This window comes from Stegostoma tigrinum, chromosome 6 (assembly GCF_030684315.1).
Source record: "Stegostoma tigrinum isolate sSteTig4 chromosome 6, sSteTig4.hap1, whole genome shotgun sequence".
NCBI classification, from domain to species: domain Eukaryota; kingdom Metazoa; phylum Chordata; class Chondrichthyes; order Orectolobiformes; family Stegostomatidae; genus Stegostoma; species Stegostoma tigrinum.
The window spans coordinates 6,833,671-6,849,701 of record NC_081359.1 but is presented as its reverse complement, the minus strand read 5'-3'; the positions used below and the strand labels follow the sequence as shown (position 1 = coordinate 6,849,701).

The window sequence follows — 16,031 nt, the reverse complement described above, 5'->3', positions numbered from 1 at the left end:
TACAACAAGCTCTTCTAGTGGCTTTTGGAAATAAGAACACCCGTTGAATAAATAGTTAATTTCTAAATGTTAATGTACATACAATAAGCGCTATTACATGATGTGTTGAAATTGTTGTACATTATTTATATCAGTGACCTGAATCTGTTGCCTGTAGATTGAAGTCAAGCCTTAATGCTGCTTCAGCTTTTTCTTGTAATGTATTTGAAAAAGTATTTAATGCAATGCTTCATATTCCTTTCTATTTCTTTCTCTGCTTGACCTCTTCATCTCCACCTGCTGTCGAGACATTAACCGCCTCAACCTCTCCACCCCGTCACCCTCTCCAACCTCTCCCCCGCAGAACGGGCAGCCCTCCGCTCCCTCCACAACAATGCCAACTTCACCATCAAACTCGCAGACAAGGAAGGCGCATTGTAGTATGGCGCACTGACCTCTACATCGCTGAGGCCAAACGCCAACTCTCTGATACCACCTCCTACCGCCCCCTTGATCATGACCCCACCCCGAGCACCAAACCATCATCTCCAATACCATCCATGACCTCGTCACCTCAGGTGACCTCCCACCCATAGCCTCCAACCTTATTGTTCCCCAACACCGCACTGCCCGCTTCTACCTCCTTTCCCAAAATCCACAAACCCACCTGCCCTGGTCGACCCATTGTCGCCACCTGCTCCTGCCCCACCAAACTCTTCACCGCCCACCTGGACTCTATTTTCTCCCCCTTGGTCCAGGAACTCCCCACCTACGTCCGTGACACCACCTAAGACCTCCACCTCCTCCAGTACTTCCAATTCCCTGGTCCCCAACACCTCATTTTCAACATGGACGTCCAGTCCCTATACACCTGCATTCCTCATGCGGATGGCCTCAAGGCCCTCCGCTTCTTCCTGTCCTGCAGACCCGACCAGTCCCCCTCCACCGACAACACTCATCCACCTAGCCGAACTTGTCCTCACCCTCAACAACTTTTCTTTCAATTCCTCCCACTTCCTCCCACTTCCTACAGACAACGGGGGTGGCCATGGGTACCCGCATGGGCCCCAGCTATGCCTGCCTCTTTGTAGGTTACGTGGAGCAGTCCCTCTTCTGCACCTACAGTGGCCCCAAGACCCACCTCTTCCTCCGTTATATTGATGACTGTATCGGCGCTGCCTCTTGCTCCCCAGAGCAGCTCGAACAGGTTGTCCACTTCACCAACACCTTCCGCCCCAACCTCAAGTTCACCTGGGCCATCTCCAACACATCCCTCACCTTCCTGGACCCCTCTGTCTCTATCTCAGGCAACCAGCTAGAAACTGATGTCCATTTCAAGCCCACCGACTCCCACAGCTACCTAGAATACACCTCCTCCCACTCACCCTCCTGCAAAAATTCCATCCCCTATTCCCAATTCCTTTGCCTCTGCCGCATCTGCTCCCAGGATGAGGCATTCCACTTCCGCACATCCCAGATGTCTGCAATCTTCAAAGACCGCAAGTCCTCCCCGCCCCACCCCGCATTGGTCGAGAACACCCTTGACCATGTCCCTCGCATTTCCTGCAACACATCCCTCACACCCCGCCCCCGCAATAACTGCCCAAAGAAAATCCCCCTCGTCCTCTCATACCACCCCACTAACCTCCGGATACAACGCATCATTCTCCGACACTTCCGCCATCTATGATCCGACCCCACCACCCAAGACGTTTTTCTAACCCCACCCTTGTCTGCCTTCTGGAGAGACCACTCTTTCCGGGACTCCCTTGTCCGCTCCACACTCCCCTCCAACCCCACCACACCCAGCATCTTCCCCTGCAACGCAGGAAGTGCTACACTTGCCCCCACACCACCTCCCTCACCCCCATCCCAGGCCCCAAGATGACTTTCCATATCTGGCAGATGTTCACCTGCACATCTGCCAATGTGGTATACTGTATCCACCGTACTCATTGTGGCTTCCTCTACATTGGGGAAACCAAGCGGAAGCTTGGCGACCACTTTGCAGAACACCTCCGCTCAGTTCGCAATAAAGAACTGCACCTCCCAGTCACGAGCCATTTTAACTTCCCCTCCCATTCCTTAGACAACATGTCCATCTTGGGCCTTCTGCAGTGCCATAATGATGCCACCTGAAGGTTGCAGGAACAGCAACTCATATTCCGCTTGGGAACCCTGCAGCCCAATGGTATCAATGTGGACTTCACAAGCTTCAAAATCTGCCCTTGCCCCACTGCATCCCCAAACCAGCCCAGCTTGTCCCCGCCTCCCTAACCTCTCACCTATCCCCTCTTCCCACCTCAAGCCGCACCTCCATTTCCCACCTACTAACCTCATCCCACCGCCTTGACCTGTCCGTCCTCCCCGGACTGACCCATCCCCTCCCTACCACCCCACCTATACTCTCCTCTCCGTCTATCTTCTCTATCCATCTTCGGTCCGCCGCCTCTTCTCTCCCTATTTATTTCAGAACCCTCTCCCCATCCCCCTCTCTGAAGGGTCTAGGCCCGAAACGTCAGCTTTTGTGCTCGTAAGATGCTGCTTGGCTTGCTGTGTTCATCCAGCTTCACACTTTGTTATCTTGGATTCTCCAACATCTGCAGTTCCCATTATCTCTCTTTCTTTCTCCTTTTTTTCTGGCAGTTCTTGCTATTTATTTCCCTAATAGTTCATGTTACTGCCACTCAGTTTCACATTTGTGTATTTCATTTATTTTAGTTTTATAGCATCTAAGCTCATTCGTTAACCAAAGTTGGTTAACTCCACAAGCTCTTGCACATGATCACGAAAGGGCTGGACTTCTACTAAGTATTTCTCTTAAATGTTTCAGTGTTCGCTGGTAGTGTTGCCATAGTTCACTGGTCGGTAGTTGACTAAGTGCTTCAAACCCAGCCATATTCAAATTTTAAGCCTCCCTTTGTCAGTCAGCCGTGGGCTTCAAGTGCTTGTTTCGTGTCTGCTGGGAAGTAGATGGAGAATATCTTTGAGACCGGCCAAATTTATGAAAGCCTTCATAATTAGGAAGGATGCATTAGTTACCCCATTTGGTTGTTGTCTTATGTGTTTCTAATTTGATGATGTTTTGAACTGAACCGTTATGGTAGAAATTCATCCCTGTTTTTACTGTGAAAAGATAAACCTGCAGCATGGAACAGAAGGAAATGGCCTAAATATTCGAAACATAGAAAATATTAGCTATTCTGATGTTAAAAGTCAGTTTGATTTGGACGTGTTCCTTAATGAATCATACAGCTCGGAAGCAGCTCCTTCGGTCCAACTTGTCCATGCTGACCAAGTTTCCCAATCTAAACTAGTCCCATTTTTGCCTGCGTTTGGCCTATATACCTGCCACCCCCTCCTTTTCATATACCTGTCCAAATGCCTTCTAAATATTATAACTATCTATATCTCCCACTTTCTCAGGCAATTTATTCCACATACAAATCACCCCTGGTGTCGGAAAAAAAAAATAGCCTCCTGGATCCTTTTAAACCTTCTCTCTTTCTCTCTTCTCCACCCCCACCCCCCCACCTTTTTTAAATTAAATTTTGAACTCCTGTACCCTCAGGTAAAGACATTTGTTATTCACCTTATCTAGACCATTGTAATTTTTTTAAACCTCTACAAGGTCATCTGTTAGGGACCTTAAATCTTTTCTGGATCCTCTCTAATTTAATAATATTCTTCCTCTGGCACAATAACCAGAACTGTACTTGTTGAAAGTGCATTTCAGTCCCAAGTTTGTTTTTGCTCTTTACAGCTGCTGACTCCCCTGTTTTTCCAGCAATTTCTAATTATCTTGCAATAATTCCTCTGTCTGTCTGACAACTTGACAGACTTAACCTTAAGATTGGATGGCTAGATGAGGGCATTCGGATTATACCTGGTTGCCTTGTCTCCAGAACCTTAAGAAATGTCAGAGAGGAAAAAGTTAGGTTGAACTGCTTAAGAGATTCTGGAGTAGATTGTCGCGACCTCTAAATAGAATATTATAAATGCCAGGTCAGAATTCTACAACAAATGTAACACTTCCACAAAAATGAAAAGTCAACCCATTAAGTTAGGTGAGCCTGCCAGAAATATAACCAAAAAAAGCACTGTTTAGTTATATCCCAGCCCATAACAGATTATAGAAGTATAGCAATTCTAAAATAGCTACTTGGAATTGATCATTTCACATGGATATACACTATAAACATTTGAGTTGACAGTCAACCATTAGCTTATTGTGTTGAGTGCCTGTTAAAGTATAAATCAAATAATTTGGTTCTGTATCATGCGCTGAGCCCAGGTACATGTTCAAGTATTATGCATGTTGAAATCTGTTATTGTGCATATACAGCTTTATTTTTCAAATAAGTTTATTGTCATTAATATGTTTTCACTTAACTCCTTTGAAACATGCACACAGGAAAACTGAATTTGATTATCTAAGTGTTTTTTCCAGTTATTTTAACAGCTTGTCTCAATTCAAATTTGGTGCAAACATTTGATAATACTTAAACTGAAGTGTGCAGTGCTTTTTTGCACTCCTACTACATAATTTCCCCTTATACTTTTGATGATGTATTTTATAGATTATTTTGCCACACCAAGTTTTCATTCTCCTTCCAATTTTGTCATAATGGTTTGTTATCAGTTTCCTTAGTATGTCTACAAAGTATCTTTGGGCTTTTCTTTTTGAAATTTGCTGCAAAATATGTAAATTAACTTTGACAAATATTGAGCTGTATTTTAGTTTTGATAGTGAGCTCTTGTTTAATATGCCACATTTACATTTATTTTCACTCTATGTATATAATTACAGGACTGTTTGTGATCGGTAAAATTCTTTTCTAGTATTGTGCTATTTTGAGCAACAAATAAGAAACTATTTTCCTCTGGACTGCAGAATGCGATTGCGTTAAATTTACCTTTGGCTGTTCCAGCTAATTAAATGTAATTGCTCAGTAGCTGGCAATAGTAAGTGACCAATTAATGAAGAAAAGTTACTGATTGAGCTCCAAAATGCACTTTGTTCAAATGTCTACCTTTTAGTAGTTTCACATTTAAGCTGAATTACTGTTATATTTAATTTGTGTCTTAATTTGGAGGCTAGAAGATGATTCGTGTTCTGGAGATGTATTCTTTGTGGGCAGCATAGAGTTCATAGTTAAATGCACAGAATTCTTACTCGCAAATTAATTTTTTCAATGGTAAAATATTGAAAGAATTCTTGCCATTCTGCAGTGTTCACATTGTTACCTCCTGCCTGTTGATGGAGCTGTTTCTCTTCAGATCGCTCGCAGGTTCTGTTAATCCAAGCTGTTAATATTTATACATTGCCTTTTGACAGCCCAATTGTTGTGAAATGATTGTTTAGATTTTTTGTGGGAAGTGTTGAAGGTACTCTTTCTTCCCTTAATGGATAATAGAATTAATTTACAGTTCAGTATAGTATTAACCCATTTAAATTAGATAGAAAAATATTGATTTGTTTTGTTAAACACAATACAAACCAAAAACTTAGTTTTAACAAGTCACCTGAATTATTGTTGAATAGTTCACAATTGTATTTAGTCTGTACTAGTTGAAAGATTTCTTGTCTTTTGAGAACAGAGATTTGCAGTAAAATATAATTAGGTGCAGTATTCTCTCCTGTCAGTTTTTTGCTGTGCACAAAATCAACATTTCATATCCTTTGTTGCTTGAAGTTGTGCTGATGCAGTTAATTTTTGATATCTGTCTATTCAAGTTGTCGTTGAAAGAGTAAGAGTATACGCCAGCTAACCTCCTGGTTGGTTGTTATTTTTAAATTCAGCAGCTGTCAAAAGCTACATATTAAATAAGTAATATTGTTTTCTTGGGGTTTGTACTGAATAAGTTTTCAGTGAGCCGCATGGGTTTTTTCATCGACAATGAATTCATGGTGGTCATTAGACTTTTAGCCAGACTCTTATTGTATTTGAATTCCACCATCTTTCAAAGCGGATTCAAACCTGGGTCTCCATAATATCACCTGGGTCTCAGGATAATACATCTGGGCCGTCGCTGTGCACACAGTATTTTTAGTTATGGCCTAACCAACGATCTGTGCAGCTCCAGCATTATCTCTATCTTATAATCTAGGCCATGATGAATAAAGGCAAGTGTTCATTGAACTACCTTGAATACCCTGTTAAACTGTCCTACTACCTTTAGATATCTGTGGACAAGCAACCCAACATCCCTTTATCCTGGCAGTTGGGTAATCCATTACCTTCCTAATTTGTTCCTTTTGAGTGATCGTCAAGCTTTGTGGAGTCAAGGAGTGAGAAAGTCCACACTGTTCTCACCTCTTCTTCTAGCAGCTGTGACCTCTAGCTTCGCTAGTCGGCCTGTTAACAAAGTAGAGAAACAACCTGTGGTTGAAGAAGCAGTGAGCAGTTAGGAAAGTGTGTGGTGGCAGTCTCCAGGGGAGCAGGAGTCATGTGCAATATCTTTTGCAGGAGCTTTTCTCATAGATTGGGTTCTGTCCTGCATTGTGCCGGGAGCAGATACGTGATAAGGAAGAGAAGCTTCTGAAATTGAAAGAGGCTACAAGAATGATGGGGATTTAGAGGCAGTGACTGTCAGAGCTGGATTGCGGAACAGACTATATGCAGGATGAGGTTGGTGGGGAAGGTTGCAGATGGTGAGAGGTTGTGGAAGGGAGGATCCTTCAGGGGAGAGATTACACAGGGAAGAGAACAGTTCTAAAGGCCACCAAATAAATAATTAGCTAAATGGGCACCAGGATAACTTGAAATGACTGTGGTAATAAATTCCTTTCAAATTAATAGGGGATTTGTCAGGATGTGTCATTCCAGGAGCCATAATATGGAGGAGAATATAGCGGGTGTTATTCATTATAACAATATCAATTGCATTTATGTCTGAAGTTGAGACTTGAGCTATAGTGAAAATGTTAACTGTCTCGTTGAAATGTTCCAAATTTGTGTTCGTGCAGTGAAAGTACATTTGCTGTGATGTCACCTGTCTGTGAAAGATATGTTTTGAATATAGATGTGTATTTGTTAGCTTGGAAAGCAAATCTTTAGGTAACACATGCTCATTGTGTGGTCTTTTAAATACAGTGTCTGGGAAATTAATGTGCCCGCCCTACCCAGGGGGCTTTGTTTAGTGGAATGTTGATAATTAAATATTGATGAATTGTTCTACTTTTATTTCTGAGTGTTGAAGTACCCCATACATAACTCAAATAGAAAAGGAATTATTCCTGCATGATTGCATCTGTGACTTAAGATACAAGACAAACCTCTGATAAATAGATATGTGATCATTGGGAAAATCTCGAGCCTCTGGGTTGTGAGGGTGGTAGATATAATGCTTTATGATCAGGAGCTGAAATTGTTACAGAACTGTAAAATATTTTGTGATGGGAACGATACAAGATTGAAAAACTCCATCTTTTGCTGAATTTGCAGGTATATCAGTTAAGATTCAGACAGCTGCAGAAGAGTTAATGTAACTACAGAATTTGTGAAGGAGATTGAATCTGATAGCTACTCTCAGCATAGAGCTGGAAGTAGTTCTGGTTTATCTTATTCTGAATGTCAGCAGATGACCTAACAGCATAGATGTAGTAGATAGATGGAGAGAGGTAATAAAGTAGATTTGGACATGCATGACATTGACCATTTATTTTGATGATGGAAGTCAGCATCAGCTCACCACCAGTTTTTTTGAGGGCAAGGAGGGATAGGTAATATTGCTGGTCAGCCAGAGATGCCCACATCCCCTGAATGAATTTTTAAACTTCATAGGTATCTTTCCATTAGGTAGACTCCTATCTATGGCCTAAAGGAAACTGAGGAGTTTCATTGTTTTTGCCTCAGGACTTTGTTGCATGCCTTCAGGATAATGTTCTGGCTGCAAGTGTATTAAAATTATTCATGAATAATCATATGACAGAAGTGGAATGTCTGTTATGCTATGTTCATTTCCATTCATGGTTTTTCAGGTAGTAGTCTTTGGCTGCAAGCTGTAAGATCAGGAAGACATTCACACTTTTTACTAGTAGCATTAGTGCTACAGAAATTCCAGACAATGACTATCTTCCAATAGAGAGACCTCTGCTGAATAACATTATCAGAATTAACGTTACACCATTAACATCGAAGCTCACCTTCGGCCAGTGACAATGAATTGTGTACTGTAGTATGGTGACAACTAGAATGTGTTAGGACATGAGGCTGAGGTTAATTAATTTATTGTCTCTGTGTACAAGGCTCATATCAGGAATGTGGTGGAATAGTTTCCACTCAGCTGCTGGAGTGCTGATCCAATATTAGTTGAGAATCAGCACCATCTGAAACAAATAGCCTGCTTCATTGGTATTCCATTTGCAAGCTTAACCATTCACCCCTATCACCAATGCAATGAAGCTACTATGTTTACCACGGGTAGTAGTAACTGCAGATGCTGGAGAATCTGAGATAACAAGGTGTAGAACTGGATGAACACAGCAGGCCAACCAGCCTCAGAGGAGCAGAAGGCTGACGTTTTGGGCCTAGACACTTTGTCGACCTGGATGGTCTAGACCACCTTGTTATCTCATGTTTACCATGGGGTTTTCCAACCTGAACCACGACCTCGAAACATGACTGAGTTTCAAGAGCTGTAAGGCCCCTTTTAAATCCTCACACATTTTGTAATGATAGGTGAGGCTCAATTTACCAGTCATTGAGGTCTGATAACTGCTCCCAAAAAGCCACTATCAAGATGAAATCACAGTGAAATCAAGTTTGATGAGTATTAGATTCTCAACAAGATGTAATGTAACATTTCAAGTGCATATCCTGAATCAAGGGTTTCTCCCCTTTAAAGTACAGTGGTTGAAAGTTTGCCGATTCATACCACACGTAAGTTCCTCCAAGTCAGAAAGATCCTTTCATTGTTGCCAATCACAATCCTGGAACTCACTCCAAGAGGAATTTATTTCCGGAATACAAATGCAGCACAGCAATTCAAAAAACTAGTTCAACACCAACTAAGAATGGGCACTGTATGCTGACCAGACCAGTGATAAAACTGGTGAATGAGTAGACAGAAAATAAGTTGGATGAGGTTGTGCAACTTCAGTGGTTTTTGAATCGTTGTATCTCTTTCTTTAGCACAATAATGTTGACAAAAGGTTTTCTGTACAATAAATGTCCAAGTGAGTAAACTTAATCAGCTATATCTTTAATATTATACTACTTGGTTTTTGTATTAAATAATGTATACTGTAATTTGTATGTCTTATTTCAACCAATGTTGTAATTTTTTTTCGCTTTTGCTAGCATATTCGTTTGTAATGTTCCTACAAATAACCTTTTATTTGCCTAATTTTGGAAATGGCAAGCTCACGTGCATGAATTAGGAGCAAGAGTACAGCGTTTAGCGCCTCTAACTTGCTGTTCCATTCAGCAGGATCATGGCAAATTTGATTGTGGCCTAAACTCTACGGTTGTATGTACTCCCAATAACCGTTGACTCCATTGTTAGCCAAGAATCTGTCTACTTCTGCCGTGAAAAGAAAAAAAGCATCAAAAAACCATGCCTCCATTTCTGTTGTTGGAAGTGAGTTTCGAAGAAAGACTCCTTGGGGCGAGTACCCACTTCTCAGTTTTTAAATATAAGACCCTGATTTTTAAGCCGTATTTCCTAGTTTGTTGTTCCACAAAGGAAATATCCCTTCAGCATTCTTCCTGTCAAGTCTCCAAGTACATGAGTACCAGTTCAAAAATTTAACTGCATTAGTTGCAAACCTTTATGCACAAAATTATCCCTGTACAAAAAACTGAAAGTTTGGCCAGGTTTATTGCTGCTACTTAGAAATAATGCAGCCCACTTATAAATATTACAGCCAGTCTTGTATGCTGATATGTTAGTAATTACAAACGGAGGAATATTTTTTCATGAATGATAGATTAGCATAAACTCCAGCGTGTCTTATATTTTGTCATGAAATATTTCCAGTGCTTCTATTTGAATGGAAATAACTGTCCTGGATGCCAGCATCTGCTCACAGATGCATATCCAAAGACTTAACACTGATTGCAAAAGGACAATGTAGCTTCATTGTCAATATTGATGATCTGTTACATTGCAACGTATCAGCTGTTTTTCAACAATTGCCATTTAACGTATTTCATCTTTGAAATTAAATCTTTGCATACGGATTAATTTTCAAAAATGAGAGCTTGTCTTTAATTGTGTTGTTTTAGCATTTGTGGGTATTCCATTCGCGGTGGGGGGGAGGGGGGGCGGACTGCTCGTACCATTTAGGTGGAGATGTATAATGGAGCTGTCATACCTTGATGGTCAATAATGTAACTGTTATTGGCAGAGAGTTTAGTTAGAAACTAAGACACTGCTTAATCTGTTTGAATTGTTAAATAGAAGTTAAATTATTTTTTAAAAAGTTGATTTAAACATTTTTAAATTTTTTAGGCATGATTGGTATCAGACAGATTCTCATGTTATCATCACAATAATGATCAAGAATGCAAGCAAAGATGCTGTGAACGTCGAGTTTTCAGAAATAAGTGTGAGTGTCAGAAGTACTTATTAGCAAATACTGCACTTGGTACAAGCAAATGTCTTCATGTGAACCCAGAGATGTTATAACTTGGACATTTTAAGTAATGGTACGGCACTGAAAGTGTTTTTGAGTGCTTTGTCATGACACTCAGTCTTATTTTTAAATCTTTCTTTATGTTTATAATTTTCTAATAAATGCAGTATTGTGCAAAATTTTTGCAGTTTATTACAGTTTTTTTGGCTTTTACATTTAGAGCCATTAACAAAAATTGTAATCAATCTTAAAACAACAGTATAAGAGCTTTCTAAATTACTTGCGGATGTGCTTTTGACAGGTGCTTGTGCTGTGCTTTGATTAAATCTGTTAATGTAAATGGATCATAAAATTAATTAGAATTTATTACAAAACGATGAAGAAGGTAAACGAAGTCTAATAAATTCAGTTATCTTGGCATTGTGTGCTCCCTGCTCAAAGTGGGTAGAGGTGTTTTGTATTTGAGAAAGATCAGTGCAATTGGATTTATTTTCTATGTTGATACCTGCATGTACACCAGCTACTTAAAAAGTGTGAGAAATTCATCCTGATTTACACTTCATTTCTAAGCAGAACCATTCTCTGCATCCAAAGCTGATTATAGGAGTTGTTTCCTTGTCTAGTTGCTATGAGCATGAAGGCCATGAATTCCGACTGTGGAAGCTGTGTTGTTTAACTAAGTTACCTTCAGCCATCTTGTGTTAGCTAAAAACCACTGTCAACCACTTGATGTTATCTACAGCCATGGGCGACTCTAACAGCCAGCAGTTACGCTGATTGTATGGAATTACCGTGCTTCACCAGTGAATTGCTTGTTTCGCGAGTGTTTAAACATAATGTTACTGTGTCAGACGTGCTGGGAATGCAGTAAAATTTGCTGTACTATCAGTTGAAAAATTATATTCGTTATTAATCTTACTAAGCCTTGTAGAAATGTTTCTTTTAAACTCTAAATTCTCTTGATTCAAGAGAAGCTAGTTTGTCACACACTTAAAATAGTCGCTAAAGTGTACTGCCTTGTTCATGTATTTTCATCTGCTCCTGCTTTAATTGGCTCTGCTTAAAGATACCAGGGTGCTGCATTGAATCACGCAACAGTCTCATCAGCTTGTTGAAATTGAGGATCTAAAGTTTCTTTTGGACCTCACTGAATATTAACTTTGAACTGAGCCAGGCAATCACTTCATTCATTTAAAAAAAACATAGCACAGGAAGCAAAAGTGCTAGAAGGCAAGTTTTAAAACTCCTCCAGGGGTGTGGAAGAGCCATCCATCTGTAGGCCTTCCAAAGAAATCCTTTACCTTCATAGCCCAAGGCCGCCTTATTGCTACCACTTGTGAAAGTCAGCTGAAGCTTTGATACTGTATAAATTCAATCTTAGCTTGCTGAGAGGTAGGTTTTTTTTTTGCATAAAACAATTCTCCTCTGCCCCAGTCTGACTCATTGTAATTTAATTTTAAACTCAACTAATTGTGAGGGGAGCTGGGATGGGGGCGTATGTGAGCTAAGCTTGCTTGCAATTTGCTTTAAAACTTGTGCATTGCAAAACAGTAAGGACCGAGGTTTGGTAATTATAGATGTTGAAATAAATATGCATTTTTTTCCTGCTTCCTACAGATTGCTTTCAAAGGGAAATTGAATAGGATTAATTTGAATGAATGAATGATTTGTAATTTATTTTCATAGGTGAGTGCAACAGTGAAGCTTTCACCAGAAAATGATTACAATTTGAAACTCAGCCTTCTGCATCCCATAGTACCTCAGTATTGCACAGTCAAAGTGCTTGGAACAAAGGTATGATGCAACAGAAATTGAATTGGTGATGCTTTTTGAATAAGATGTAGAATTGTGCTAAACCGGTGGAATGGCCCTTTAAAGTGAACATTTATATTGTTCTTTAAATTTCCTGGAGGACTTTTTGTTTCTTTAGCTGTTGTGTAATTTTTTTGCCATGCTTGTGTTATTGGTATGAATAATGCAAGAGTTTTGAATAGTTGATTGCTTAGCACTTTCAGATAAGTGTATTAAGAGCAACTTTGAACATCGGGTCAGTAATTAGCTGGAAAGAACTTGCTTCCCTATGAACAGTGCATTGTAGTGGCACAGCAGTTAGCACTGCTGCCTCAGCATCAGGGACAGTTCACTTCCAGTCTTGGGTGACTGTCTAGCTTGCACATTCATCTTGTGGGTTTCCTCCCACAGTCCGGAAGATGTGCAGGTGAAATAGATTGCCTTTGCTAAGTAGTCAGGGATGTACAAGTTAGGTGAGTTAAATCATGGTTTAAAAATCCCCTGCAGGGTTAGGGAGTTGGGGGTTATGGGTTTCGTGGGTTGCTGTTAAGAGGGTCAGTGCAGATTCAATGGGCCAAATGGCCCCTTTGTGTGTCAAAAGGATTCTGTATATCTCCAGTAGTATATAGTGAATGACCATACTGCCTCACTCTTATAATTTCTAAACAGAATATTTTAGTGTATTTTAGTTTTAAATGTTTAATGTAACTCTGAAATATTTTTAACTTTAAATATTTTGATGCAACTCTTCACTTGAGTCAATAATCAGTATGTTGGTTCAATTTTCCTTTGATTCCACACATTATTAAGTACAATACCAAGGTACCAATGGGTAATTATAAACATCTAAAGATACTGTTAACCCTTCAGCATCGATATGTTCAACTGAGACCTGTTCAGCTCTCTTTTATAAGGAACCAAAAAGCTTGGGGACTAATTGCTTTTTAGAATCAGCAGAAGACCATAAGATTTGGAGCAGAATGAGTCCATTTGCTCTATCAAGTCAGCTCTGCCTTTCGATAATGGCTGATATGCTTCTCAACCCCATTCTGTTGCCTTGCCTCCATAACCCTTGATCTCCTTATTAATCAAGAACCTATCTATGTCTGTCTTAAATGCAGTCAGTGACTTTGCCGCAGAAGGCTGTGGAGGCTGAGAGTTGCACAGATTCACCACCCTCTGGCTAAAGACCTTCCTCCTCATCTCAGTTCAAAAGAGTCATCCCTTCATATGTGGCTGCACCCTTGGGCGCTACTGGTGGAAACATCTTCTCCATGTCCACTCTACCAAGCCTCTCGATACTCTGAGTTTCAGTCGGATGCCCCCGCATCCTTTTAAACTTATTCGAGCACAGACCCTCAGTCCTGAACCACTCCTGTGACAAGCCCTTCATCCTGCTGATCATTCTTATAAACCTCTTGTGGACCCCTTCCAACATCAGCTCATCCATCCTTAGATATGGAGTCCAAAAATGCTCACGATGTCCACATGCAATCTGACCAGATCCTTGTAGTGCATTGGCAGTACATCTCTGTTCTTGTGTTCCAGTCCCTTTGACATGAATGCTAACAATGCATTTGCCTTCCTGACTGTTGTATTAACCTGTATGTTAACCTAAGACCTTTCTGAGCTCAGACTCTTAAACCTCTTTGTGCTTCACATTTCTAAAGCCTTACGCCATTTAGAAAATAATCTGTCTCTATTTTACCCCACTAAAGTGTGTAACTGCACACTTTCCACATGATGTTTCTTGTATCACTTCTTTGCCCATTCTCCTTGCCTGTCCATGTCCTCCTAGAGTCTCCCTGCTTCCTGAACAGTGCCTGTCCTCCACCTATCTTTGTGTCATCTGCAAACGTGGCACCTTAGCAGACTCTTCACCTGACAAAGGAGAAGCACTCTGAAAGTTTGTGATTTCACTGAACCTCTGAATCTCAAATAGTTTGACAAATGAAGCACATATTTAAAAATTACACTCTGATCATGGGTACCACTAACAGAACTAATGGTTATTGCTGTAACTTGGTGTCATGTGACTTCTGACATTGCCAATTCTTTGTGCAGGTTATTAATATAAACTTGAATATTTGTCATCCCAATACTGACCTGTGTGGAACTCCACTGGTCACTGCTATTCTGAAAAAAATCCTTTATCACCACTTTCTGCCTTCTGCCAGTTCTCTATCCACACCAGTACCTTGCCCCTGACACCATGGGCTACTTTTTATTTAGCAACCTCCTGTGAGGCACGTTGTCAGATGCCTTCTGGAAATCCAAATAGATCATTGTCTAACTTGTTTGTTACTTCCTCAAAGAATTCTAACAGATTTGATGGGCATGACCTCCCCTTGATTGAAATTGTGCTGACTCACCCTGATTTTACTGTTTTCTAAGTACTTTGCAGCAGGGACTTTGTGTTTCTGTTCCTTGTGCACCTATTTTTCCAGCTGTCAGAAACTCCTTTGCTGAAATCTGATGTAGATTCTGAGTGAGTTATCCAGGTAAGATTGTTGCCTTGTTTTATGGGAATACTCATCTTCTTGCTCTCCAGCAAATTCTTGGTCTAATGGACACCAGTGAAATTTTTCTTGTATCAAAATATGAGAACAGTACAAACGTATGGATTGGGAAAGTAGTCAAGGCCTTGGAAGTGGGTTCTCTTTCCTTCTATATTTTTCCTTGTCTCTTTATTAATAATTGAATGCATTTCGGAGTCTGCTTAAACTCCTGACTAAGTGGCTGACAGATGATTTCTGTCGTCATTGTGGCAAAAATTGAGCAAACCCTGCTAATTAGAAACATGAGTAATTTTATTTGTGCTTCTACATAGATCAAATATTCAGAAGTCTGTCTCTCTCCTACCCTGCCCCTCCACACATCATGTTCATTCTACCCACCACCACCACCCCCCCCAAAAAAATCGTACTTGCTTCCGTTCTGTTACCTGTCTCCTCCTCTCCACACACTGCCCCCCCCCAAAAAAAAATTCATGCTTGTTCCCTGAGGACCTTTGAACATTTTTCTGTCAACCCAAGATTGCAGATATTTAAGTGCTCCTAATTGGCCAGGCACATTACTCAGAGCACTGGCAGGTTGAATTAGACCTTTGTTCATTTGTGTAAATAAATCACTCTGCTATGTGCAGAAGCTTCATGACATTTAATTCGCATCTTATAACTACAGATACCAAGGCAACCTATCAAGTTTTAATATATTTGCATAGGGTTCTGTCTGTTTTTGAAGTTTATCTAGCTCAGTAGTTACACCTATATATGTGTTTCATATCTAGCACCATCTCCCTGACCCCTGCATGAAAACTCTTGTTTGTGAAACTAGACTTGACTTGTGGTTTCTTAAGAAACCCCTTTAATTGTCATGATGGATCATGCTTAAATGTGAGATTGTGGTCACTGAAGAAAAATGTCAATTTGTGGAGTCTTCTCAAATGACGTCTGTTATGGATGCCTGTAACACCTGAATTTGAGTTATCTTTTTTAAATGAATTACCGTAGAAGCCTTAATTGCTAGCAGGAATGATGGTTAGTTCATATTTGATCAGTTTTATGTCACATATGAGAGATTTATATTTGAAGCAGTTTTTTGGAATGCTCCCTCCCAAAACTGTTTACTACTTGCTTCTAAACAATTTGTTCTTTGGTTAAATTCAGAACTTTAATTG

General features: G+C 40.4%; 1 protein-coding gene across 4 annotated transcripts in view; it reads left to right on the top strand.

Annotated features, from left to right (window-relative positions):
• sugt1 (SGT1 homolog, MIS12 kinetochore complex assembly cochaperone) overlaps nt 1-16,031 on the top strand; it is a 78,572-nt gene that overhangs the window by 26,614 nt on the left and 35,927 nt on the right. For all 4 annotated transcript variants that reach the window (XM_048532565.1, XM_048532563.1, XM_048532566.1 and 1 more), the window contains 2 exons: nt 10,438-10,534; nt 12,248-12,355. In XM_048532565.1, the coding sequence (XP_048388522.1) occupies nt 10,438-10,534; nt 12,248-12,355 (205 nt within the window). The remainder of the gene's footprint in view (nt 1-10,437; nt 10,535-12,247; nt 12,356-16,031) is intronic.